This window comes from Lotus japonicus, chromosome 3 (genome assembly GCF_012489685.1).
Source record: "Lotus japonicus ecotype B-129 chromosome 3, LjGifu_v1.2".
Taxonomy (NCBI): Eukaryota; Viridiplantae; Streptophyta; class Magnoliopsida; order Fabales; family Fabaceae; genus Lotus; species Lotus japonicus.
The window spans coordinates 82,036,741-82,064,665 of record NC_080043.1 but is presented as its reverse complement, the minus strand read 5'-3'; the positions used below and the strand labels follow the sequence as shown (position 1 = coordinate 82,064,665).

At 35.5% G+C, this 27,925-nt stretch overlaps 3 protein-coding genes across 3 annotated transcripts; 2 read left to right on the top strand and 1 right to left on the bottom strand.

The window, feature by feature from the left end:
- The first annotated feature begins 987 nt into the window (after positions 1–987).
- Positions 988–4,972, top strand: LOC130746467 (AP2-like ethylene-responsive transcription factor AIL1). Its single transcript, XM_057599095.1, has 8 exons — positions 988–1,349; positions 1,633–2,179; positions 2,286–2,368; positions 2,932–3,020; positions 3,241–3,314; positions 3,432–3,482; positions 3,635–3,711; positions 4,147–4,972. The coding sequence occupies exons 1-8, from the start codon at positions 1,184–1,186 to the stop codon at positions 4,734–4,736; spliced, it is 1,677 nt and encodes a 558-aa protein (XP_057455078.1). The 5' UTR covers positions 988–1,183; the 3' UTR covers positions 4,737–4,972.
- Positions 4,973–19,103: 14,131 nt separating this feature from the next.
- Positions 19,104–20,348, top strand: LOC130746466 (protein TRACHEARY ELEMENT DIFFERENTIATION-RELATED 7A-like). Its single transcript, XM_057599094.1, has one exon. The coding sequence runs from the start codon at positions 19,484–19,486 to the stop codon at positions 19,889–19,891; it is 408 nt and encodes a 135-aa protein (XP_057455077.1). The 5' UTR covers positions 19,104–19,483; the 3' UTR covers positions 19,892–20,348.
- Positions 20,349–24,426: 4,078 nt separating this feature from the next.
- On the bottom strand, positions 24,427–26,506 carry LOC130746465 (growth-regulating factor 5-like). The gene is made up of 4 exons (XM_057599093.1): positions 25,998–26,506; positions 25,331–25,808; positions 24,742–25,088; positions 24,427–24,655 (listed from the first exon to the last, which is right to left on the bottom strand). The coding sequence occupies exons 1-4, from the start codon at positions 26,182–26,184 to the stop codon at positions 24,648–24,650; spliced, it is 1,020 nt and encodes a 339-aa protein (XP_057455076.1). The 5' UTR covers positions 26,185–26,506; the 3' UTR covers positions 24,427–24,647.
- Between the last annotated feature and the right edge of the window lie 1,419 nt (positions 26,507–27,925).

The window sequence follows — 27,925 nt, the reverse complement described above, 5'->3', positions numbered from 1 at the left end:
CACCCCTTCCTCGAACCCTGACCGTTGATAAAATCACACACCAATCCATGCAGATCGGACTGTGTACAAAGATTAGTGCAACATAGCACTAGCCTGAAGGATCTAGTGGATCATAGCTAGGGAGATTTGTGGCATCTTCTCTCTCTTGAATATTATATTATAATATAGTGGTATATCTTTGGTGACACTGCTGCTGCTACATGCCGTGGCCACCTCTGCAGAAACGCTGAGAAAGAAATGAAAGAGCTGGCACAAAACCCAACACTTTCATTAGAAAACACAGACAGAGCTGAGAGTATAAGACGACACAACCTTGTCTAAACTTCTCAACCCTCCCTTCACTTGGATTGCATTGCACCTCAATAAAATATATACAAAATCAAAATTAAAAATATATATTATCTTATACATATTTATATAAACATATCAGAAATGGTTTCGGAGCTCTGCACAATTTGACATTCAATAGACATATACATTATATATTGTATGTAATGGTATGTAATGTTAAAATTCATTACTAATGTGTAAAGTTAAAAAAATCATTATCAAAGACTAATTTTTAGAAATACATTCAGACTAATTATAGGTAAGTATTTTTGTGATAATACACATTATTATTGATAAAAAACTATCCGATAAGTCAAATAACTTGTATGCTTGTTGAATGTTGATCTCAATGATGTTTAAATGTCAGAAGTGTACACATATAAATTCATATTTCACACCCCAATTCTATTAGTAGGTGATGGTTCAAATGAAATATGCTTAATTCCTCTTAACTGAAATCTTAGTCCACTAGAGTATGCAGATTTCAGCTCGAATATGATTGTCTCATAATGTGAATTATAAATTTCTTTTATAAAATAAAAAATCACACTCGAAGGAGAGACCCACAATGCATCAATCTCCTATGATTATGACCATCATATATTGGTATATATATCCCCTCAAAAGAAAAAGAATACCCAAAATTTAAACCCCATCCGAAACCATTACCAGCTTTGAAGTTTGAGCTCTAAGTCCAACATTCCAAACTTACATAGAGAAGCACTACAAACTCTTTAGCTTTTTAGAGAGAGATCTTTTTGTTGTAAGTGAAACTGTGCTGTGTGGTGATTGTTTTCTTGAGAAAAGGAAGAGGTAGGTGAGAGTTTGTGTGTGTGTGTTTTCTTGTGCTAATATGAGTAACTGGTTGGGGTTCTCTCTGACTCCACACTTGAGGATTGATGAAGAATTTGGGAGAGAAAACCAAGACCATGGTGGTGGAGGACCCTATCCTCCTCCTCACTTGTCTTCCATGCCTCTTCGCTCTGATGGCTCACTTTGTGTTTCTGCTGCACCTGAAGGTACTGCATGCCTTGCTAGCTAGCTAGACTCATCTTCATACTTTGATTGTTTTTCTAGTTCTTTCAATCCATGAACTTTTGTGGTTTCTTTAAGAAGTGAGGCTCTGAGTCTTTTGAGTGTTACTTAGTTTTTGCTTACCACCACCCTTTGCATGTTGCCCAAAATGGTTCCTTTTGTTCCCTTTCTCTTGATTGTTCCCTAAAGTTCCTACTTTGCTCTCAAATCAGTGTTTTTATTTCAATTGGCAATCAATTTGTAACTGGGTTTTGGTTCTTCTTGTAGAATGGAGATATGAAAATGCAATAACTGGAGGAAATTCAAATGATGAAGGTCCAAAGCTTGAAGATTTTTTGGGGTGTTACTCAAACTCTTCTTCCCTGACTGAAACCAAAGTCTTCTGCCATGACCAAAACCAAAACCAGACCAAAATCAATGTTAATGTGCCCCCTGGGTTTTGCACCAATAGTACAGAGATTGAAACTGGGGAAAATCTCACAAACCCATCTTCATTGTACCACTCTTTCCATGCATACAATGAAAACCCACATGGCCTTATCCCAAGCAATAGCATCTACAACAAGCCATGGTTGGGTCAAACTCAGTTTGCTGATGTGAAATCTTCACCTGGTGCTAATGGGTGTAATTACCAATCTCTGAACTTGACCATGAGCCCCACTGTACCAAATGGGGTGGGTGCAATTTCCACTGTTCAGGTGAATGAAGACAATCGCAAAAGGTCCATAGCAAAATCTCAGGCTAGAGAACCAGTCCCTCGCAAATCTATTGACACTTTTGGGCAGAGAACATCTCAATACCGTGGTGTTACCAGGTAGTAGTAGTGGATTGGATTATCTTGTTTATTAACAGTTCCTTCTACTTTTTTAGTTTAATTTTTGCTTAACTTTGCTATTTTTTTTGTTCATGTGTTTTGTTAGGCATAGATGGACTGGGAGATATGAGGCTCATTTGTGGGATAACAGTTGCAGAAAGGAAGGGCAAACAAGGAAAGGAAGGCAAGGTAAGAAAAACATCCCTTTTGGCTCTTTTTTAATCTTTTGCCTTATTGTCATTGAGTGCATGTTTGGATATGCGCCACAACGAGACAAAATCACGGTCACAAAAGCAACTTCCCTAGGATATAAAAACAATCATAGTGGACTTAAATCAAGATTATTGAAGCAACTTCCCTTATAGAAGCAATTTTTTTTTGTCCATGATTTTGGCTTGATTTTCTACTGTGTATTCAGAAATACACTGAGTAAGCAAGTTTTGGGTGCATTTTCATTTTTCAAGAAACAAATAAGTGCTTTCACCTTTTTTCATTTGTATTACTTTTATTTCTTTCCTCTTTACTTTGAAAAGAGAATATACTAACGGTCTGCTTCATGCATTGGTTGGATTCTTCACTCATGGCTTCAAAACTTTCACAGTTTACCTTGGTAAGTCACACTCCTACACATGCATTGGCTGTCTTTCTTTACTTCTTTACCATCTTTGTAACTCTATACAGTTTCACTATTAATATGATGCATTGAAAGGTGTGTTTGGTTTCTGAATATTATATATCTCTATTACTATTAGGTGGTTATGATAAGGAAGAAAAAGCAGCAAAGGCTTATGACTTAGCTGCACTCAAGTATTGGGGTCCAACAACTCACATAAATTTCCCTGTAAGGTTTCTGGAACTTGCACAGTTCTCTTGTTTGGAAAAAGTCTTACCTATGCTTTCAGTTCAGACCTGTAACAGTACAAAATAGAAGGAACAAAAAGCAGGGAAAATTAAATTATTTGGAAAAGTCAAATGTTTCCTATGTATTTAATTTATGTAGCTTGAATCATAACATAGTAATTGTGATCACTCTATGTATCTACTGCTTCTTAAATGCTCAGTTAAGCACTTATGAAAAGGAGCTTGAAGAGATGAAGAATATGACCAGGCAAGAATTTGTCGCCAATTTAAGAAGGTGCCATTAACTTTTTTTCCCATGTTATCTTAGTGAATTCTTTTTTCTTTGTATTTGGCTTTTTCCTTTTGCCCCTCATATTAAGAAGGAATTGTCCTTTTTGCTTCCCTTGGCCAGGAAGAGCAGTGGATTTTCAAGGGGTGCATCAGTGTATAGAGGCGTGACAAGGTATGGCCTAAAGTGATATTGTGCTTTATCATTAATATTAGTAAAGTTTTTCCAAATGAATTATTTACTGCAACAATTTCAGCTTTTTTTCATTAAGGAGAGAGCAATTATTGGATAACATTTTATCTTTTTCCCCTTGGATGAATAATTAGACACCATCAACATGGAAGGTGGCAGGCTCGGATAGGAAGGGTTGCAGGGAACAAGGACTTGTATCTCGGTACATTTAGTAAGTTTCTCTTCCCTTTTCCCCTTTTCTATATTAAGTATTCTCCTCCTTTACTTTACTCATGTTTGATACTGTGAATAAATTGCTGTTATTTATCAATTTTATTGTATTGCATATTTGTATCAAAATTTCCCTTTCATGAGAATTATTTCTGAAATTCATAAACTATCAAGAATTGACTCTCGCATCTGAATCAATTGTAAAAGGGTTTCCAAACATGCACGTAGTATACATGTTGCTTAGTTACAGCACCACACAAGATTCCCTAGTAGATAACTAGATATCTAGGCTTTATAAGTTTAAGACTTTTACAATATCATGTGTTATCATTTGTTTAGTTTTCTTGTGAGTATCTTAATGTTTAATTATGTTCCCAATTTATTGATTTACATTAGGTTTGTCATGCTAATTAGTTAAACCATAACAATGCTATAGGCACACAAGAAGAAGCTGCTGAAGCATATGACATAGCAGCAATCAAGTTCAGGGGAACGAGTGCTGTGACAAACTTTGACATAAGTCGATACGACGTGAAGAGAATTTGCTCAAGCTCAACTCTAATTGCTGGAGATCTTGCAAAACGGTCTCCGAAAGACTCTGCTTTGGTGGTGGCGGCCCCTGCCGAGGACTTCAATTCGTGCGGTTCATCAACACCTTCTCAATCTCAGCCACCCCCTTTGGCTATAACTGATGGTGAACATTCTGATGAGTTGTCCAACATGGTGTGGAACGCCAACAGTGATGAGCAACAGCAGCCGCAGAACGAGTGCGAAAACACCAACCTCCTTGAATCATCATCATCACAGCAGGTTTCACCAGACAACAAGAATGCAATGAACCCTCAAAGTCCCAAGTGTTCTGAGGGACTAGCTAATGAGTTTGGAGTGAGTGGAGCAGATTATGGACATGGGTACTTCACCCTGCATGGACCAAAATTTGATGATGGAAACAATGAAAATGACCACAGGCTTGGGAATTTGGGTCTGGTTAATCAAGTTCCTATGTTTGCTTTGTGGAATGAATGAGAAGAATATCAGACTATTGATGTTAAAAACATTACCTTAGGATAACTAAGATCAGGTGACAGAATTATTTAATGATCATTGTAGTTTGTTTATGTTAACTTGCTTTATGTTGAAAGAAAAGTGATGTCAGGAATGGTGATTCCTTCTGTGTTTAGTAGGTAGTGTTCATATACTATCTAGCAGAAGATTATCTTGTTTGGTGAAATTGAAAAATGAAGAAAAATCAATTATGAGTTTGGTACAAAATTCATCTAAAAATAATCATTTGACTTGTTAGATAGAATGCATGGGCACACTTTTTACTTTGACTACATAGATATTATCTTGCCTGAATCTTCATAGAAAATTGGTTCAGTTTGTCATGCAAATATAAAGGTGACAATAAATTAATAGAAGGGGGATGTGGTAAGTAAACAGAGACATCTGTCTTTTAGGAACAGGACAAAGAAAAGAGACAAAGAAGATGAGGCATTTGCATTTCCCTACTTAGCATCATAACGTTACTTTCAAGCTCTTTAGCACTTAGTTTAAAATAGCCATGACAAGGGTAATCCCTTATAAGATCTCACTTCTGCCAATGTCTTAAGCTAATTTTATGCCTTATTTGTAACCTCTCACGGGCTGATTACATAAGTTTCCTACTTTTGTGAAAAATGTCTGGTAGTCAATAAATTCACTTGATGTTTTATAGTCTTGATAATTACATTACAAGATTACATCTATCAACGTTGAAAATGTGATTATACTGATAAATTTTTGTTAAATATGATCAAACAGATGCTAAGTTTAAAGTTGTCTAGTTTCCATTATTCGGTTGATCTAAACCTTCAGATGGAAAAGAGTATAATCCTTTTAGCATTATTCCTTGTTTTAATTAAATGTTATTGCGGGATGCAACAAGCTTCATGGATGGAACTTTAGTTTAAGAAAAGGCCGAGCTGAAATGTGTTTGATTGTACTCCATTGTGTGAAAATAGAAATTTAGGCATTTGTTGCATTTTTTTTTTTTTTGAGGTATTTTGCATGCATGTTTGTTTTGGTTATTGGTTGTGGTTAATTATTTAACATATGTGTATTGTTATGCGGGAGAGCTCTTTCTAGAGTTTGATTTCTTTTATTTGTAAATGTCGTTTGGTTAGACTTAAGCCTTAATCTTACATGATTTGGATTTGCTTCAAGTGGCCTATGGAGCTAGCCCATGACCTAAATTTTAGGGATTTTATGGAGATTATCTTTGAGATTGATTGTCTACTTGTTTTTTTTCTTTTTTGGTTAAAAAGCATTTTTGGCCCCTGATGTTTCAAGTTTGTGCAAATTCTGCCCCTATCTATTTTTGTCGATGTTTCTACCCCTCATGTTTTCAAACAGTGCACCGTCTACCCCTCCGTCAGGGGTAGACGGTGCACTGTTTGAAAACATGAGGGGTAGACGATACACTGTTTGAAAACATGAGGGGTAGAAACATCGACAAAAATATAATAGGGGCAGAATTTGCACAAACTTGAAACATCAGGGGCCAAAAGTGCTTTTTAGCCTTCTTTTTTTATCCTTGCAAGTATTAACATGTTTGGAATGCGGTGGTGATTTCTCACAATATATAACTTTCTCAGGATTCGATCTTATGACATTTTTAATAGGAAAACAAAAACCTAACTAAAGAACAAGAGTTAAAACCTCCCCAAACAAAAAAGGTACAACAACGTTCGAGGGACAACAAGACTAGTAAATTCACACTCCAAGCGAGTACCCAAACTAGCAAGGCAATTCTACAGGGTCATTAGCTTCTATAGGAGTATTGCGAAGATGGATGTCCCAACTTCGCCCAAGAAGGAGGTGAATATCCGTGAAGAGACCACCAAACACATGAAAACGAAAACTCTCATTAGTTTCCTCAATTTCGAAACAGTCAGATTTATAATAGGCTTTCTTGATGCCCTTCCGCAAGAGTAACTAAAGACACATCCTCAGCTCCGCTAGCAAATGATCGTCTCCCTGCAAACCCGCATAAAAACTAAACTACCAAATACCTCGGTAGTCACGAACAAGCTCACCCATCCCACATATGGTTTTGGGTGTGACTATACGCACCATCCACCATGAGCGAAGCATAGCTCGTTGGAGGTGCCAACTAATGGTCATGAGCAAGGACTCGAAAATATGCTATTGGCCCATCCCAAGTACTTGCAATGGTCGCTTTCCTTAGGTTTAAATTTGTTGGATATGATATTTCAGCGTTGAACACTCTTTAATTTGTTTAAATATTGTTTTTCTTGTTAATTAACTATAACATTCAGAAGTTAATCACACAAGTTTCTTACCATGATTAGTTTTAAATTTAAAGTAATTGTATGCTTATAATCCAATAAATTTTTTTTTGGTAACCTTCTTTTTTTTGGTCAATTTTTGGTAACCTTCTAAATAATGTCAAATTATTGAATGTTATTTTTTCTTTCTTTGGTGACAAGCAGTGGGACATTCTTTGCCCAGTCAAAGAGGCGTCTCTTGATATGAATGGTACGGCCCACGGGCCAAGCACAGCCGTACGGAATTTACGTATATTTGCTAAAATACACCCAGGGGTGTGATATGCAATAACCAGAAATGTTGTGGAAAAGAAAGATCCTGTTTTACTCTAAAGAGAAGGAGAATGAATGAATGGATGTGAATGGGGAGTTGCCTTAAATTGCGTGCCTTCCTCACTTTATTATACTCCTCTTCTCAAAATTGAAATACAAAACTTTATTTTTGATATCGAAAAGATAAATTACATCATCATTTAGAGATTTATGAATTTTCCCTCTCAACTCTTTTGTTATTCAGTTTTTACCACTTGAGTTATCATTCAGCAAACTGTATTAATTTTTCTGATTATTGATAATAGTTATTAAACTTATAAAAAATCTAAAATATTAAAGAGTTTAATGGATATGCACTGACAGTGTAAAATAGTTTTACACAGGCATCCAATTGAATTCCGCCAAATCAGAAAATATCTTATTCTTTTAATTAAAATTAAAGTCAAATGTAATTATCTCTCCTATGTGACATGCTTTGATTGGATGACTGTGTAAACTCAATATTAAATATTTAATCGCTTATTCGATCATTAAAAAGTGTATATTTGAATGATTTTTAGAGAGACATATACAGTTAATTAATATAATCTTTAAAATTTTAAAGAGATTACATCATAGGTCCTTAATGTGAAAATATATAGTTAGTAAAAAAAATACAAGAGATGCTATTAATTATATCAGGTTAAGCTGGTCAACTAACAATCAAGTCAGCTGGGGATAAAAATCTTGGAGTTGTTAAAAAAGTTGAGTAAATCTATAAATGTTCCAAGATAGCTGATGCAATATTAATAATAGAATCTAGAAAAGAAAAATTGATCTCTGCAGGCTGCAGCAGTATTACAAACAAGTTGTACGGAGTGAGCAGCTAGGGGGGCCTTTGGGGAGTTGCTGCAGAAAGAAAATTTAGAGAGAGATTCTGTGTGCAGAAGCGAGCGAAATATGCAGCAGCAGCAGCAGCAGCATATGATGACAGAGAGGGCCATGAAATGAGAGTAGAGACGCAGAGCTAGCTACAGAAAAAGACACAGCAAGATGCTGAAACATAGCTACACACATTTCACCATCATTACTTACATTTCCACCCTATAGATTTTCATTTTCTTCACGTCTTTCTACTGTGTACGTGATGCCATCACCAAATCCAATAGAATAATTAATACTAGATACAATACCTCAGAAATTTGCAGCACTTGTAGGGTATGTTTATGTATAAGAAAAGTAAAGGGAAAAAAAATGAAAATAAAGAATGGGAAAAGGAAGTAGAAAATAACAAGATTTCAATATTGTTTGGTTGAAAAAGTAAAAAGAAAAGTGAGAGGAAAAACAAGTGGATATTTGTAAAATGACATAAATACCCTTAGTGAAAATTAAATTTGTTTAAAAAATATGAATTTAGGGATATTATTAAAATTATTCATCATCATAATTATTATTTTTTAAATGCAAAGTGATGAGGCCTTTTTTTCAAATCACAAAAAATGCTCTCTATCAAGTTTTCTTCTCAAATTATCACATTAGCTAGGGACCTAATTCTTATTTTCTTTGCACATTTTCTTACCTTACCAAAAGAGAGAAAATAGATTAAAATGTGTGTTTTCTATGGTGTAAACAAGCAAGTAGTAATCTTTAACCCAACATATATGTAATAAAATTAAAGGCATCATTGTATCACTTTTTTTCACTCTCAATTAACTCGATCTTATTCTTAAAATCAAGTTATTTCTTATAATTATTTTTGGTGTCAGAAAATTACAAAAATCAAGAACATGCATTAAATAAAATGAATACAATTGATTGAACGAAAAATTGTTTAATGGGTTAAATATGTTTAATTTTTAGTCCCTATAAAATATTTGAGGCAAAATAGAGATTTAGTTTATTTAAAAAGAACTCTTAACTTGTAGTCTTCAATGTTAATTAAATATGTTAAATTAATTTTCATCGTTCATTTTTCTGCCATTATAGTGCCCTAGCTTAGTAGTGATTTTTAACCGTGACAAAAATGTTTTTCATCTCGTTCCATTAATGTTAGGTATTAAAAATTTTAACCCCAAAATGAACCATATTGTCTAATTTCACTTATTCCATTATAGGGATCGGACTAGGAATTATGAATTTATTTTTTTGGAGCTGAATTCAATTCAAATTAATTAAAAAACATATTTAACCTTATTTAAATATGGAAGAAAATGTGTGTAAATCGGACACATGTAGAATGTGTACTAATAGGTTGATAGTTCTTTGTATTCTTTGTGTGCTCTTAGCATGTTTGAAATTTTTTTACAATTGAACTTGATATCAGTGTCTCATTCGATTTCTGTTTACTAATAAGATTTTACTAATAAGATCTTAGATGTTCTTTCAAGGAGGAGGGGGTTATGTTCCTGATATGTTTTTCATTGTCTTTTGCTTCTTTTTTACTACTTTATCTTTCTTCCTCTTTGTATTGGGTTGAAGTAACTTTTGTACTTCATTCAATATATTCATTTGGCTTATCAAAAAAAAAAGATTTTAGTAGTTCAACGATTTCTGTTTACTAATAAGATTTTAGTCTAGTCATAGTAAGCTAGAATCCTGTAAGTATGAGAGTAGCTTAAATCTTTTTAAAGACATATGTTAAGAGATACATGTAGCCTTTTCCTAATGGATTATGATATTATGCAAAGAAAATTATGAAAACACCTCTTGGAAAGCATTAACTAAGAAGTACTAATATTTGGCTACTTTGAGTACTTAAGTAAGACTCGGGGTTCCACAGCTTACATATATACATTTCAACAATCTTATAACTATAGACTATAGTTTAAAACTTCTATCAATCTTCAGATTCTTCATTTATACGTTATGCTTTTTCCCCCCTTCAGTGTTGTAGCCTGTAGGAAGTAACTTATGCTATTTTGCTAGCTGTCTGGTACTGAAGCTAAACCTAGCTACATGCATGGTCTTTTAACTAGATCGTAGGGTTTTGCATAGGGAAGAATAGGATAAGAAGTGTTGAGTTCAGATCAGAGTGCATGGCTTGGATGCTCATAAGCTGGCGTGACAGTTTCAGCATTTTCCTTGTATAGGTACTTCTTTCTGTGTGCCTTTAATTTGAAGGGTATGATTTAATTTGTTATGGGTGGAATTGACAGGTCAATGTTCTAGTCTGTTCAAAACACCAGCCTATTGTGTAAGGCGTCCTGCAATCACACTTCCAGTTCTAGCTAGCATCAAATTCTTGCATTCAAGCCTAATTCATTTCAAAACCAAACAAAGAGTTAGGCTTTGTTTGGTTGGAGGGAGAGGAAAGGAAAGGGAAGGAAAACACGGAAATCGAGGAGTGAACTTTCCTCTCCCTCCAACCAAACATAACATTAATGTAGAAGTTCGATGCATGGTGCTAAGTCAACCTGGATTTAAGAATCTTATATGATGATTTAGTTAGTCATTTTAAAAAAAGTCTCGCATTAGTAAATTGAAAAGAAAAACAAAGGTTTATAAGTGTGAGTGTTAGAACTCCAATTGCATTAATACATTTTAGACTATACCACCACACTTAGCTTACAATCATAGTTGTCACTCTGTTGGATCTACAATATAATTTTGGGTCATCACGCTACCAACCCAACAATTACATAAATATGTATAATTATATATATATATAATTATTTTAACACCTGATTTATCCCCCGTACCCTAATTCTAAAGAGATTGGAAATCATGATCCGATGCTAATTAGACGATTCTTCAATAAATTTAGGATCTTAGAGTGCATTGCATATGAATTCCCTCGACATTATGTTTGAATTTTAACAGATACATAGGGCTTAGAGTGTGTGAAAAATGGTCAAAGTGGTTTTGTAGTTCCTTTGACATTTATACCCAGGAAAATACTATAATTATAAACAACAATTCACTCATGAAACACTTAATTAAACACAATATCGATATTCTGAAACTCGTTTAAAAAACATGTTGAAACCAAAATTATGGTGCACATAAACAATTTTTCTTACCTTTTATAAATGTAGAATCCATTCTAAATATGTATTTACACATGAAATCAAAGGTACACATAATTATCTTCAAGTAACTATATGTTAAGATATTAATCACACTTGATACTTGTAATTATAATTTATCTTCAAGTACCTACAAATAGTGGTATAGTCATAGATATAGGGACATCCCCATTCCTCCAAATGGCCACCTGGGGTACCCTGTGGCAAGGAGCTGAAGCATAACCATTGTAAGCAATATGTAGCCCCAATTTCCAAGGCATTATTGTCACGTAGTAATACACAGTTCACACCCACTCCCCCCCCCCCCCCCCCTTTCTTCTTCTTCAGTTCAGTGTCCTTAAACTCTAACCTTTCTCATGATCTTTTATAATAAAAAAGTTAAAAACAAAGAAAATGACAATGAAGTAAAGCAGTGCAAGAGCGATGGGACCAGGGTGCAGTAAACAATGAAGCCCACTTTTTTATCCAAAATGGGACGAAGGTCGCTTTTACTTTTGGCCCATCGATAGATCCATTCATTCACCACACTCACTCACTGAGTCACTCTGCTTTTAATTTAATTATTTACCTTCATTCATTCATTCATTTCACAGCCTCTCTCTGTCTCAACAATTCCAACATGCCACCTTCTGTCCCTGCACCACTCTCCAAATTACTACACTGCCATTGATTCAAAGGACGACTTTCTAGCTAGTGAGTGACTTTTGTTAATGGGACAAAGGAAATTTGATCTAAGAGAGATCCTTTTTGCATGCATAGGAGCTAGCAAGCAACGAGCAATAGGACAATTGTTGCTGAGTGCTGACACTTTTGGGGCGATTCTACTGTATAAAGACACTGCATTGTTGCTGCGGCTAGGGACTTTGGATCCGGCCAACATGCTTCTTGCTTTTCACTCCCCACCCTGCCTCTTCTAAGTTCTATCCCCTATGCCTTCGGATAAGTATATCCTCTCATTGCCACATGACTAGTGAAACATTAGTCTATTTTTCTCTTCCTAAATATTTATGGAATTTCATCTACTTAATATAGTGTTGTCTAAATTAGTAACTTTATCTCACTTTTATGAATTAATAGAGTTATTTATAAAATTAAATAATTAAATCATAAACTTACACTTAAGATATCATTGGTCCATAAAGGTGGGGTAAAATTAATCTCATAAATGATGTACAAGTTTATCTCATAGATAGTAAAAAAGATTCAAAATTTCTACATTGCAAGTTGTAGCTATAAGTGAGTAATGTGTCGGCCCAACCCATTTAGGTGTGATCTATTAAGACTCGTGGATTAAATAACACGTGGTCCGCCCCACTCAACTTAATAAATAAAAAAACTTAAAAGTTCGCAAGGATTCTATTTCTATCTATCTAGCCTTTGATGAGTATTGAGTAGGCACCCTCCCCTAACAATGCTTGAACTAGGTAAAGATAAGCCAAACACGCCACATTCATAAGCCCACAACTCTCATAGCAATCCACAAAAGTTCCTGCACCATCCAAACTCCGTGGGGGAAAATCTTTTCTTTCATAATTTTATGACTTCTGTTATCTTCGCACTTACATTGATTTTCCTTTTGGGACTGGAGCCCTATCTTCAGATTAAATCTTCTTAAAGAGTACTAAAACAGTTTTCCCACGACTACCTCCCTACCCCCACGATTAAAAAGATTTCCCAGTAACGCTTCTCGCAATCCATTTCCTTCATCCCCGCAGAATCCATAGCCTTACGCGTTTCAATCACCTCTAGTTGTTTTGATGGCCATAACCACACCTAGTGCAAATAACATGAAGTCATTCATACTCCACCTTATACCAATGCCCATGATTTCATATCTTCCCCAAAACATTTTTGGTCATATCTAACTCCATACACCTTAGTGAATCTTCCTCTTTCAACCCTAAGGTATAATTACTATCGACTTAGATTGGTTTTCCAATAACCGAAGTAACCAATAGAAGGGAACTTTCATAAGAAAATACTAGATTAAGTAGTAGGAATGTACTCCAAGCCTACATTCTGGTAACCTTTGCTTTTGGGCTCATATAGTTCGTTTTTTTTATAAGGGTCGGACAATTATGGGTAGACCACTACATCAGCAGGCCACATAAAGTTTACTAGTTTCTTGATTATTATTTTTACAATTTAGTGCTGTATGTTAAGATTTGTCTAGGTTCCATACATTATGTTTAGCAGTGTGTTATGGCATATCAAACATCTCCCGACTTGGAGTTCAAAAAAAAAAACATCTCACGACTTGAGCAGCACAATTTTTTTTAGAAGTTATATTTAATATAGTGGAGGCATTACAGGTATTTTAGTTAAAAAAACCGGACTGTATTTGTAAACACTTGCGCGGTAGGATATATTTATCTTATATAATTTCTAAAAACAATCATGAATTGGTCAGCACTTGTTTTTATTTTTGTCAACAGCACTTGTTTTCTTGTCATCATGGGTCATCTCTATCAGAATGGTTTCAGCCCACACTACTTTAGAGTCAATGAGCAACTTGGGCTGATACAATTCTTTGATGGTCCTTGAACATCATGGCCCAGTCTACTTCAAAAACAATACCCTATTTGAGTGGTTATTACTTTTTGACAAAAAAAAAGAGTGGTTTTACTTTCTAGTGTTTTGTTTGAAATTTTTTAAAATATCCCTTATTCGGGTTCCCACACTACGTTTATTTTATGAATCCAATTTTAGTTTTAAATTTTTTAAAAATTTGTTGTGATTATTTTTTTAAAAAAATTCATAATAGGTACCACAGTTGTCAACTTTGCAAATTCATGACAGTGAACAATGACAACAATACGATGGTGGACGGGTCAAGTTACCTAATCCCAATGCTAAGGAGGGCGAGGTGGAAATGGTGGACTGATGGTGGTGATGGCAGCAATAATATCCATAAATTATCTTTGACAAATTATGTCGAACTCTATCATAATACTTTTCAAGATCAATCTTTAGTAACATACTTTTTTTTGGCAGCACATCTTCTATAGGTATTGGACAAGTCGCTAAATATTACTGACAATTTTATGTAAACCGTGGGTAAACACTACCCACGATTAAAGATATTAGAAGAATGTCGACAGTTTTAACAATCTAAATTGTCTATAGTTTACTAATGTCTTTAGCATTATATTACCGATGGAAAAATCGTCGGCAATATTACTTTTTAAAAATAACTATTTGTAAAAATGAAATAATAATAATAATAAACTAATCACCCGAGTCCTCCTCATTAACACAACATGAGCCCAACCATCACTCCATCACGTGCAATCATTAACCTCACAATCTGCATTGCTATACTTGCATACCGTGTACATTTGTTCCATTTGCACATCATGTTGGGCCTTATGTTGCTTCATGTGTTGTAAGAGTACATCATTCTCTCGTTGAAGCCTCAACAAGATGTCTCGAACCTTGTGGTTCGTCTACGAACCCTTAAATGTTGAATGAGAATATCCTAAAAACTCATATTTCATGTAAGGGGCACTGAATTTATAACACGTAGACATGTCATAGGATCCATATATTTGTTCCTTCCACTTTTCACAAATCATGTCAACTCATAATTTGACAATAATATCTGAGTCAACCTATGTTGACGCCTCTCTATAAACATCCAAGGATTGAGACATTTTCTCATCCTACTTAGCCTAAATAAAATAAAAGTTAATGTTACAAAATATATATACATACAACATATGATAAGTAACCTAATGAATGCATAATTGTACTTTTTTTTGTACTTATTCAACCTAACTCCTTTTTTATGTGTACGCATCAAGATCTCATGAATACATTCCTCTTTACCTAGTTTTCTTGCCTAATATATAGATCCTAATTATTAAAAACATAATACAAGTATATGGAAAAATTTAACATGCACGAGTAAAAACTTGTGTAAGATTACACTTATACCTTTTGACCTGCAATAGACAGCTTTTAAAAAAAAATCAAAATACATATTTTCTTAATTAAACATTTATGATTTATCTTTTAATTAATTTCAATTTTTTTTTTATCTTAATCTGTTCCTCTTCTCTCTCCTTCTTCACCACTACCCCTAAAACCCATAACACAAAATCCCCAAACTTTTTCAACCACATGATCATCCATGACACAGAACAAAATCAGAAAGTTAAGGGCAACCCAGAATTTTTTTCCAAAGCAGAATCATTATCAAAGAACAACCTTTCCATGCACTACAAAATCAGATTTTTTTTATTTGCTTCTCAGAACCAGGTTCTGTCGTTGCTTCTCCGTCGTGATATCGCTTCTTCACTCCTCCTCTGTCGTTCTCTTCACCCACCACAACCCCAATCACCGACCCCCCCTGTAACCCCAATCACCCACCGCAGCCTTCTCCTACAACGACGCTATGGTGCAACGGTGGTGGGCAGATCCACATCCAGATCGAGAGAGGCACGACAAAATCAACAAAACAAACCTCGATATGATCTGTTGCAGATTTGTTGGTTGCAGATCTGGTAGTCGCTTCTCTCTCCCTTCACTCCTCCTCTATCGTTCTCTCCATCGATTCTGTCCAACAACCTCGATCTGATATGTTGCAGATATGTTGGTTACATCGTGGGTTCTGGGTTGGTGGTAGCATGACGATTGGTTGGTGATGGGGGTGGGTTTGGTCCTCTTCATTCTTATTTCTGGGTTTCTGGTGGTGGGGGTTCACTGAGATTGAAGATATGAGATGAGGTGGTGTGGTGGCGTGGAGATAGGTGGTGGTGATTGTGGTGGGTTCTGGGTTGGGGGTGGGTTCTGGGTGGTGGTCCGTTCTGGGTTGGTGGTTCTGGGTAATGGATGGTGGTGAGTTATGGATTGGTGTGTGATGGTGGTGGGTTCTGGTCACTCCCTTCCTCCAGATCTGCAGAAGCCAGGGCCAAAACGTGAAGGTGGCTTGGGTGACTGGCTGAGGAAGGTGGAGAGATCTGGGTTATTTTGTTTCAGATCTGTTGATGTTGATGTTGATGATGATGAACTGGTTCTGAATTCAAGTTTAGTAGATCCAATTAATTTAATTAAAATTATCACAAGTTATTTATTATAATTAATAAATATGTATTTTTATTTATTTTTTAAAAAACCGGAAAAACCTGCTAGTGCAGGTCAAAAGGGCAATGTGTAACCTTACACAAGCTTTCAAATGTGTACCGTAAATTCCTCCCAAGTATATAGGCTATATTTGGCATGTTTAGCTGATAAGCTAGCTGAAAGCTGAAAAGCTAGCTGAAAGCTTATAAGCTAACTGATAGCTGAAAGCTGATGGCTGAAAGCTGAAAAGCTACGTGATTGAAACAAAAGTGTTTGGTAGAACTAGCTGTTAAACAAGCTGAAATTGTAAAATGACATAAAATGACATACTTGTATAATTATTTTTAGAGTTTAATGGATATGCACTGACAGTGTAAAATAGTTTTACACAGACATCCAATTGAATTCCGCCAAATCAGAAAATATCTTATTCTTTTAATTAAAATTAAAGTCAAATGTAATTATCTCTCCTACGTGGCATGCTTTGATTGGATGACTGTGTAAAACTATTTTACACTGTCAGTGCATATCCATTAAACTCTTATTTTTATATTTAACATTACTTTATTTTCACATTAATACCAATATGATATTAATATTAAAATTATTATCACTTTAAATATTTTTATTAGCTACAGTTATATATCATCTTAAAAATATAATATTTATTTTTATTAATATAATATTTATAATACTTGTGGTGCGCAGCGGCGTGACGGGAATGGTGGCGGAAATTGCATACGTAAGTGTGAGGGGAAAATAACTTTAGTGTTTTTATAAATATATAAAGGTAATGGTAGAATTTTAATAAAATAATAAGGATAAAAATGAGAATAAATTTAATAAGCTATAAGCTTTAAGCTATAAGCTACCTGAGATAGCTTATAGCTTAAAGCTTTAAGCTACTAAAATAAGCTACTTCATCAAACACTTTTGAAGAGCTTTTAAGCTAGTCAAATAAACTTTAAGCTAGTCAAATAAGCTATAAGCTAGCTGAAATGACATGTCAAACATAGCCATATTGTCAATTTATTTATAGAAGTTAGTAACCTTAAGTCCTTAATTATCATACATTCTTCATGGTCAAATTTTGAAATGAAGACACATGTGTGAAATGGTCCCCTTTTTAAAGGCTCTATTTTTCTTGCCTTATCTGAAATCATTAAAAATTCATCTAAAATTCAATATGACTAAATGATGGACCAAACCCTCTCGTCAATTCAATGAGGTCTATAATCAAGATGCACAATGACCTAGCGATGTCACAATCCCTATTTTAATATTTTAATGATATTTTAATATTTTTTGCTTATAAAAAAAAAATCCCTATTTTAATATTTTATAAGGATTACAAACATTAATCTCAATATATTGATTAGAACATCATTTGTATTTAAGCATTTGAAGTACTTATATGAATATAAAAGAAAGTTGTGGCCAGAAATGTTGAAGGAAAGGTTCTGGCTATGCTACTAACGGGTTTGCAGACGTTAATGACCCACTAATTGCTGAAACTATATGCTTTAACCCCTAGCAATAACCTTTGTTTCAGGGTTACTCTCTTTGAGACAGATTATCTTATGTTGCACAATGCTTGGAAGGCATGTTGCACAATGCTCGGAAGGCATGATTAAACAACCCAACTTATTGTCTATCTTTTGATCTAGGACTGTATTAGCTCGTCTTTCAATTTTCCATCTTGTCAACTCGTTCATGTCCAAAGGCATTGCAACAAATTTTATGGATAGAAAGACTTCTCATTCTTTTTTTCAAGTTTGAGTTGAAGATTTTTCCACATACTTTGTTGCTCTCTATTCTCTAATGTACATTCCTTTGCTTTGAATTAATGAACCTCTATTTAACCTTAAAAAATATAAAAGAAAATTAATTTTAAAATATCTTCTATTACCTTGTAAACCAAACAAGGAGAGTTATTTTGTTTCAAAAAAAAAAGGAGAGTTATTTCTCCCTATCTCCTCCCACGCATTCCTCTCATATCCGTTAAAATCAACCCCCTCTTAAATCCTCATTTAAACCAAACATTTTGTTCAAATAATCCACTATGATTTAGGAATTGTTCAATAAATAATGCCAAAAAACATGCAACAAATATCTCTGTGGCAGTTTTAACTTTTAATAAAACATGTTCTATAATTTTTTTAAGAGATCTCTTCTTTTAATAACTTTCCATTTTGTAACTATTTTAAACCGTTCCAAAAGCGAGTATCATACATAAAAAAAAATGGTAAAACATATCCTCTCTCTCAAAAATCAAATATCAAATGATACCTACATAGTAGAATGAATCTCCTCATATCATGGTTAGTTTTTTTTTTTTTCTATTAATAACTTCATCCACATCAGTTAGGTGAGATTGTATAAATATTTATAAAAGAAAAAAGTTTTTTTTTTCGCAAATATCACACAGTCGACAACTATGAAATTAATCATTTGAGACTTGAATATCACATTAAGAGTATGTCTTTCACAACAAATGCTTCTCAATTTGTTTCAAAATAAACACCCGCTCAAAAATCGAACCGTGATTTAAATGCTTAAGAAATTCAACTATCTACTCGTTGACAGATTGTTGCTCTTATAAAGCAAAAGTTAAAGATAAATGTTAACATAATAATGATATCACATGAGATGAGATGTGAACATTATTTTCCTATCTCACATTCATTTAAACCATTAAACCCTATTATTTCTCAATTTGTTTGAAAATGGAAGAAACTTACCAAATACTAAAAAATCAATCAATCTTAGAGAGTGATGACAGGTAGGAAGATTCCATGTTGTTGCAAGGTCATTACTCGTCTAAATTAGGCCAACCGTTGAACCCCGCGTTTACCCCCATCTCTCTCTGCAAACTCCATTGCCAACCCCCTTTTCCATTTCTGAGAACAAGGTGGCAAAACAAATCACACCCCAAAACGACCCCCATTTCTCGCGTTTTGCCCAAAACCCTAGGTAGAGGGGTGGCTACCTTCGTTCTCACACCAATCTGCAACAAATCGATCCCCCTTCGATTCCTCGCAAGGGGGTTGCAGTAGATGCGGAGAAATCCCCTGATTTCTCCAAACCCTCTCATCAATTTTCCATGGATTCACCACTGGGTTTCGTGATTTTCGCCATCTCAATCACCTTCTTCGCGATTGTTGCTCAATCCCAGATTCAGGATGGTGCTGATTCATTTGAGTTTATATTAACAGCACCGCCGCCGCCGCTGCTTCCTCCGCCTCCACCGCCGCCACTAACACAACCTCCTCCTGCAGATGGTTCCCGATCGCCGCCGCCGCCGCCGCCTCACCATCGCCGCAACCGCCACCGCCACCACCATCGTTCACCGCCTCCTCCTCCTCCACCCCACCGGATGAACGCCGGGAAGAAGGTTGGGCTTCTGTTCGTGGGCATCGCGGCGATCATGCAGGTTTTCATGGTTGGATTCTTGGTGCACAAGAGAAGGCAGCTTTTGAAGGCTAATGACAGATACGAGAATTGTTCATGATTAATTCTTTCTCTTTTTGCCTTTTTTCGGTTGGAATTCTTTGCTGAAACACGTTATAGTTTTGGTTGGGGAAAGGGGCATAATATTGGTAGCATGAGAAAGCAAGCATGGAAATGTTGTGAATTTGTGGGAATCATTGGAACATTAACTGTGCATTGATGCCCTTATAGGCCTTTGGCATCACTCTGTAAATTGGTATTCAAGTATTGATAGTTGTTGGTGTTTCTTTCGCGTTTCAATGTTTACCACAATTCCATTTAGTTCCATGAGATTGGCTTATGATGATGACAAGAGAAAGGATATATCACTCTGTACTTCATTGTTTTCTTTCTTTTTCCTTTTAATTTTACTCTAACATGTTCAATGTAGGTGGTATATTTTAAGGTTAACAATGATAACATCTTGTATTCTTTTGACTTATTGATGTGAAGTGAAGAACCTGTTCTGTTTCTGTCCATTTATTTCGATTCTTCAATTGCAGCTCTGTCCTTGTGTTTAGAGTTCTTTTGTCTTGCATTTCAACTGTTCTGTTTAGCTTCGAATTAGGATTGGTTTTCTAATGTTTAGCACACATTGCTTTCTTGAGTGATAGATCACAGGGATGATTTATGGATTGATATCTAGAAAGAGTGAACTATCTGAGAATGCCCGTGAAGGGGATGAAAATCAGCCTTAATTTGGTGGAAATCTCACCATGATTTTCTAACGTGTATGTGTAGGATGGTGTTTCTAGACGGGTTTATGATAAGAACCTTGGGAGAACCACACCACAAAAGCTAGCTGTTGTAGTTGGAGAGCCCAAGGCCTTATAAACCCCACATTAGAATCTCATACTTCCAATGTGGGACTCAAGTCCCATACCTTGCAATGGGGTCCTAACATCCCACCACGCTCCGCAGCCCCGGCGCCCACGCGGGCTGGCTGTGCACTAGCCCCTTGACTAGTCCCGGGTGAACACTGCAATGCCGGCGTCACCACCTGCGCCGCTCGTTTGCAGCTCAGAGACATGGTGGAAGGCTCTGATACCATTGATAAGAACCTTGGGAGAACCACACCACAAAAGCTAGCTGTTGTAGTTGGAGAGCCCAAGGCCTTATAAACCCCACATTAGAATCCCATACTTCCAATGTGGGACTCAAGTCCCATACCTTGCAATGGAGTCCTAACAGTTTATTTGTTTATTTCCATCAATTTATTTAATTTTAATGTCGAAGAATTTTATCAAAAGAAGGTTAAAAAGATTGAAGAATGGTAGCAGAGGCCTATCAAAGAATGACTCAAATGTGCATTACTACATACTAGTTTCCTTAAGAAACTGAATGAATTTGGTAGTGTTCTGTTTATTGATTTTCCTCCTATTTCCTTCACATCTTCAGAAATCAACTTTGTTCCTGGAAATATGGAGCATTTACAAAAGGGTAAAATGCACATTATCAGTTTCTGTGTATCTACTTGCTTCCTATGTGGAATTTGATAGTAACATTCTGTATATTGGTGAGAGTTATCTTTTTGAATTTGATAGTAACATTCTGTATATTGGTGAGAGTTATCTTTTTTCTTTTCTTTTGTTCTGCATAGAGTTATCTTGTTTAAGCGTGTGGTTCATTTTAAAGGAATTTGATTTTGCATTATGGAATTGGAGTTGTCTAAATGACTTTAGTCAAAGTTTGAGTTAAATCACCCTAGTTCTAGGTGGACCAATGATATTTAAGATATGTGATAAAATATGAAATTTCTAGTTCGCTTATCTTAAATATCATTGGTTAACCTAGGAGTAGAGTGAGATAGGAGAAAAGGGGCTCCATGGTGGTGTTGCATGTCTGGGAATGGGGGTGACTCTCTTTCTCTTGATCTCTCTGCTTGCTCCTCCCTCTCTCGATATCTTTCTCGTGGGTCTTTGAGTAGATTGGGATGAGCTTAGCGGGTTAAAGAGTTCAATGGTAGGGTAAGGCCTCAGCACTGTGCGTTGTGGCTAGGTTGACAAGATAAAAAATGGGAGAGGGTTCAAAATGGGCTTAGATATGTTGTGGGATTGGCTTTTGGGTAGTGATTTTGTGATTCGGAAAATGAGTAAAGATAGTGTTGAAACTAAGTCCGAAATTGGATAATTGGAAGAGATAATAAGTGTCATAGTGTTGAGTGTTTTTGGTTCAAATGTCTTAGAACTATTGTTTGTTTTACATCGGAAAGATAAACTACAACCCTTTAGGGTTTATCCCTGGACCTCCTTCTCCCAACTCATATATTCACCCGCTCTTATCACTTGAGCTATCATTCAGGGACTATTAATATAGTTAAATGATTTGAATAGAAAAAGCACCTAATTATTATTCAATCTTCATTGAAACTTTTTTTTGTGGTCAAAATCTTCACTAAAACATATTAAGTCCAACAAGTGGCATAAAAGCCCAAATGCCTCAGGTCCCAAGATAAAATAAAATAAGGGAAAGAGCTCAATAAAAAGAAAACTATCAATTAATATGATATGGCATAGGTCAATAAATTTAACTTATTTTGAGTTTGTTTCAATGAGTTTTTCAAAATATTTTTATGTGATAAAAGCTTGTTCACTATAAAAATGGAATGTTTTAGAGGAAAAAATTAGCACCAACCCCAACTCCAACGCCAATTTTCGCTCTTTAGAAAACCGACAAAACGCTTTGTTTTATTTCATTTAAGGATAGCGTCTGATGCTAAAATTATCAATCAAATCTACGCTCGTCTACAGTCCTTTAGCGGCGGTACATGGCTGATGATACAATCACCGAAGTTATGACCGATGCTACTGTGATGTGGATCTAACTTATCTCTTAGACTCACTATGGCCAACACTGACTTCCAATAGTTTCTTCGCTGGATCATCCTTAAAAACTCGCTCAAAACCCTCACACCCTCAAACACTCAAACCCTCACCCTGCCTCTCCATTGTCGTCCCCATCTCTCCCTTTGATGCCCCGACGTCGAGCCTCCCCTACACCCATCTCCCTGCCATGCTCCCACCTCTCCTCGCGGCCTCCAGGTTCTGCCGCCGGCAGCTCATGTGGTCCCAGCGCCCATATCATCCCCATTTCACTGTCAATGCTGCTAACGTCTGTAAGCTACCCTTCTCCTCGCCTTATTCATGTATGCCGACATTTTTGTGTTGCCACTGCTCTCGTTCCAACAATATTTGGTTCTTTTTTATTGCAGATTGCTTTGTAATCGCTTTGTGGTCATTGTTATTCAGGAGCACTCGCACCTTTTACTACTTGGGTGCTTAAAAGTGGATTCACAGCTAGTGGAGATCCACATTAACATTTTTTTTAGTTGATCTACATCTTACTTTTCTTATGTTATTTTTTCCACTCATTACTCATTATATTTCTCATATATGTTTATATATATATATTTTTTTGGTCAAATATGTTTATATATTTTAAGGCAGAGGTGAATCTAAAATGAGAGGGATAAGAATTCCAGATAAGTGTTAAGGAGTACCACTAGCCCATGGTACCTTCTGCTGTGACTTTATTCTTCGCTAAAAAACATCTTGACACCTCTTCAAAATGTAAAGGTGGTGGAAGAATAAGAGAGGACGATAAGAGATGAGGAAGAAAGAGGTTTGATGAGAAAGACACATGTAGCTGTAAAACTTCGAACTCCAAGATTGCACATGGTTTACTATGTAGGTTGTATTGTGTACTGATCAAACTAATAGAAAGCAGGAACATGACGCTTAAGTGCATTTTTTGGAGACTCGTTCGAACAATACATGAAGACAAAATAATAATGAATAGAAACAACTTCTTTTATCTTTTACTTTTATTCATCATGATTTTATCTTTATCGTGGTTTTGAAACAAATTTTCAGAAAATCCAGGTTGTGAAAGACAGATTGGTTTAGAGCTTATCCAGTTACCCAAGTTGATTGCTACTCACTCATGGCAATGAAGCATAGCAAACTCAAAATTTTCAATGAATGAATAATAGGCTGCTGATGCAAAGTTTGAAACCTTTCAATGGGAATTTTGGATGAGATAGAGAGGATTTTTGAATACCCTTTAGAAAATATGAAAAGGAAAAAATGCAACTTCTTCATAGTGGCAATATATGCCAACATTCATTGCACATGTTCTCTGCTGGGTCCATGCACAACACAGGTTCAGAACAAGCACAAGCAACAGAGCTTAATTTGAATTGTCCTTGCCTACTACCACCCATTAAAAAGCAGACTGCAGAGCAACGGGAGTTGGGTTTGGCACCCCACCTATGGGGCTTGGCACCCCACTTTATCAAATACGGAATTTAAAATTCCGTATTCTCCCTATTGAATACAGAACTTAAAATTCCGTACTGTATTTAAGCATGCGTGTCACATTTTCAACCACTCATTATATACTAAAACAGATACGGAATTTTATTTTCTGTATTGATACGGAACTTTAAATTCCGTATTTAATAAAGTGGGATGCAAAGCCTAAGGGGTGGGGCACCAAACTCAATTCCCACTCTTCCCCAGAGCAACTTAACATGCTTTCCAGTCAAACAAACTTAAGTGTGAAAATCTGAGACATGTTTTTTAACTTTTCTTCAAGGGGAAGAAAGAAGCATATAAAATAAAATATCAATAAAAGCAGACGCAAATCCTAGTGTGGTCCCCCATTTAACACAATAAGATCACACCTTTTGCAAAAGAAAAATCACCCCAGCCACACAACACTGATCTTCAGCAATAAGACTCCCTTGGCAGTATCCACCAGCTCATAATTAACAATCCTTATTCATCTGCACAGGTTAAAGCAGAATATAATAAATAAATAAACAAAAGCAAGAAGTGGAATATTAATAATAAAGGTATGCAGAATCATCACCTGTTGGGATTCTGGAGTTGGAAGAAAGGTCTAGCCAGGAATCAGTGTTCTTTGGTGGCCAATCTTCAAAGAAGTGGTGAAGGGGTTTCTGTGTTGTTGTCTCATTTTCTTTGATCTCTTTACTTTGTCTTGTTGATTTGAAGTCAGTACCCAAAACAAACAAGTGCTGCTCCTCTTGTCTTGGGTTATCATTGATATTCTGAAACTGGGAGTTTGAATAAGACTTATAGGAACCCATTGATAGTTGCTGATATGAGTCAGGGTAGCTCCTAGCACTAGCAGCAGACCCTGAAGCTTCTGGGAAGAAAGCTCTCTCATCCACACCCTCCCTCATTCCATGAACATTCCTGATAGCAATAATCAAATAGAACAAAACACAGCAATAAGTCAGAGAACAAAAAAGTAAAAAAGCTATTCCATTTTTAAATAGTGAAGCCAAAATCATGGTTAACAAGCTAGAGCAAATTTAATTAGCTTTTGTTTTTGTCCACAATGATTCTAGCTTTACTGTATTTTTTATTTGTTCTATAAATCATGATTTTAACTTGTCAGTTATTTTTAAATGAGCTTCTCTTGATTGTGTACTCACCTAAAATCCTTTTCATCTTGAGAATAAGAGGCAGAATCCATAAACAGCTGGTGGGTAGTGGCATCTTGAGTTGAAAAATCAGAATCAGGGGTTCTAGAAGAAGCTGATTGGGAGTAAAAGAAGGGGTTTAGAGAAGGGTTTTGGTAAGACTGGGAAAAGTTCTGGGACTCAATAGATGAGGGCAGTGGAGAGAAAGGGAAAGAAGATGGTGAAGTCATGTTGTTGTTGTTGCTGAGGGAAAGGTTTCTATTAGTATAAGATGGTGTGTTTGTGGCGGTGGTGGTTGTTAAAGGTGTTGAAGAAACTTCCACAGGCTTTCTTGAACGGTTTCTGCCTCTGTGCATGTGTCTTTCGCAGTACTTGGAGTCTGCATATGCTTCCTTTGAGCATCTCCATTTCTTGCCATCTGTTCTTCTGCACCTTCCTGGCTCTGGGTCTACTTTTCTGCCAAAACCCATTTCAAAACATCCCCACCCAACTGCACCCACAACAGTTTATGACAACAAACCAGGCTCTAAATTTTATTTTGTCCCACAACAGAAATAAAGAACTTTATATATATATATAAAATAATAATGATAACAACTAATATATACTTTATTTTTATACACGAATCGAAACGACAGACACCGAATCTAATAAATTATTATGGTAATAAGACACTTACTGGGATGATGTGGGAAGAGTCTTGAAGATACTGAAGAGTCTAGACTTCTTTTAATGGAGAAGATGAGATCTGGTGGGATTGGTGTTCCTGTAACCATGTATTTAAAAACAAGAGCTTGTTGTTCAAGTTCTTGCCACTGAGTTGGTGTGAAAGGGGACCTATTTCTTGCACTAGCAGTACTCATCATTTTGAGACAAAAGGGTTCTTTCTCTGATAGTTTTTTGAAGGTTTTATTTTTTGGGTTCAAGAGTGAAGGTGAGGAGGTGTTTGTGTTTTGCTTAAATGGTTTTGTAGATGCTTCTACTGTGCATGGATAATACTAATGGCTATGATGATGCTCCTCCTTGCTTGCTTTCTGCCACCTGCTCACTTAATTTTTCTATGTGCTGGATGGGTGAGTGAGTGAGTCTGCTGCTCTTATAATGACTGCACCTCTGTTGCTTCTGTTTTTTAGTCTGCTGCTGCTGATGCCTTTGTTGTTTCTGACATCTTTGCAGAAATCCATAAACAAATGTACAAGGGAAGAAGAGAGAAGAAAGAAAAATTAAATTCAAATATTGCATGTTAGTCCATGCACCTTTGCTTTTGCTGTCTCCACATCATCAATACTTCATGGAAAACAGTGCCATCATCCGATTATGTGAATTGTGAAGTGTAAGTTGCCGAGCAATATTGGTTATATGAATATGATATGATATGATATCAATCTCTTTTGCAATATCTGAGGGGTAAGGGTAATGCTAAGTAGGGTGTTCGCGGATTGGATTGGATCGATTTTGAGGAGAAAAATCATCCGATTCGATCTCATAGGTTTTATGATTTTGTCATCCAATGAATGTTTTACTAAATTCAAATTCGAACTAATCCGATCTAATTTATAGCGGTTTGGATTGGATTGGATTGTTCGGTTTTTGTTTCACTTTTTTGTACTTAAAAATTGTGTTGTATAAATTTTAAAAATATATAATATATGATAAATACAACGATACATAACTTATAACATTAATATAACATTCATAAATTATAACATAGTCTAACATATTTTTAAATTATGATTATAATTGTTTACTTTGATGCATGTATATAGTTCAAATAATTGCTGAACTGTTTTTATTAAACGTAATTTTATAAATAAGCATTTGTGATATAATCAATATATATACAATAAATATGTACTATGTAAGTGTAAATGGAATGATATATGTATAACTAAAATTATACATATTTGTGAATGTTCGGTTTGGATTGGAGTGGTTCGGTTTTGGAAATCAAATTCAAAATCCGATCCGATCCAATAAATAATTTCGGTTTTTTCAATTTTCAGTCCGTTCGGTTTTTGGTTTGATTGGATTCCGGTTTTTTTGAATCGGTTTATCGATTTTGTTTGGATTGGTTCGGTTATAAACACCCCTAATGCTAAGTAACTTTTGAATATGAGAAAGTCTCGTACGTGTTGTTTTTTAATCTTTTTTGGCTTAAGCATGCGTGGCATTATCTCATTCATAGATATGGAGGTCATGGACTCATGGCTAAAGCTGAACCCCTCTTTATTTGGGTACGGATTGGTGTTTTCTCCTTTTACATCTTCTCCCTCTTGAGCACCTCTTCTGTAGAAATGGCGTGACAGTCAATTGGCTTCTAAAGTCTTATTCCGTAACGTCATGATAATCCTTTACATCTTTGGACATTTACGATTTCTTAGAACCTTTCCAACATAGGTTGCTTAACTTAGTTGGAGTGCCTAAGCATCATTTAAGTAATCGTTAGACTAATATTACGTGATAGTTTTTGTTGATTATTCTTTCTACGTTTTTTTTAACTAAAAAGTTATATTTTCTTTTTCATTAATGATATTGAATAGTGTCATGATCTTAAAATAATATAAAGATATGATGAGATATAGTGTGTTAGAAATCCTATAGAATCAC

Coding starts and splice junctions, on each gene's coding strand:
- LOC130746467 (XM_057599095.1), top strand. CDS start 1,184: ATGAGTAACTGGTTGGGGTTCTCTCTGACTCCACACTTGAGGATTGAT. Junction 2,369..2,931: donor AACAAGGAAAGGAAGGCAAG/GTAAGAAAAACA, acceptor TATTACTATTAG/GTGGTTATGATAAGGAAGAA. Junction 3,315..3,431: donor TTTGTCGCCAATTTAAGAAG/GTGCCATTAACT, acceptor TCCCTTGGCCAG/GAAGAGCAGTGGATTTTCAA.
- LOC130746465 (XM_057599093.1), bottom strand. CDS start 26,184: ATGATGAGTACTGCTAGTGCAAGAAATAGGTCCCCTTTCACACCAACT. Junction 25,809..25,997: donor ACTCTTCCCACATCATCCCA/GTAAGTGTCTTA, acceptor TTGTGGGTGCAG/TTGGGTGGGGATGTTTTGAA. Junction 25,089..25,330: donor CAAGATGAAAAGGATTTTAG/GTGAGTACACAA, acceptor TATTGCTATCAG/GAATGTTCATGGAATGAGGG.
- LOC130746466 (XM_057599094.1), top strand. CDS start 19,484: ATGGATTCACCACTGGGTTTCGTGATTTTCGCCATCTCAATCACCTTC.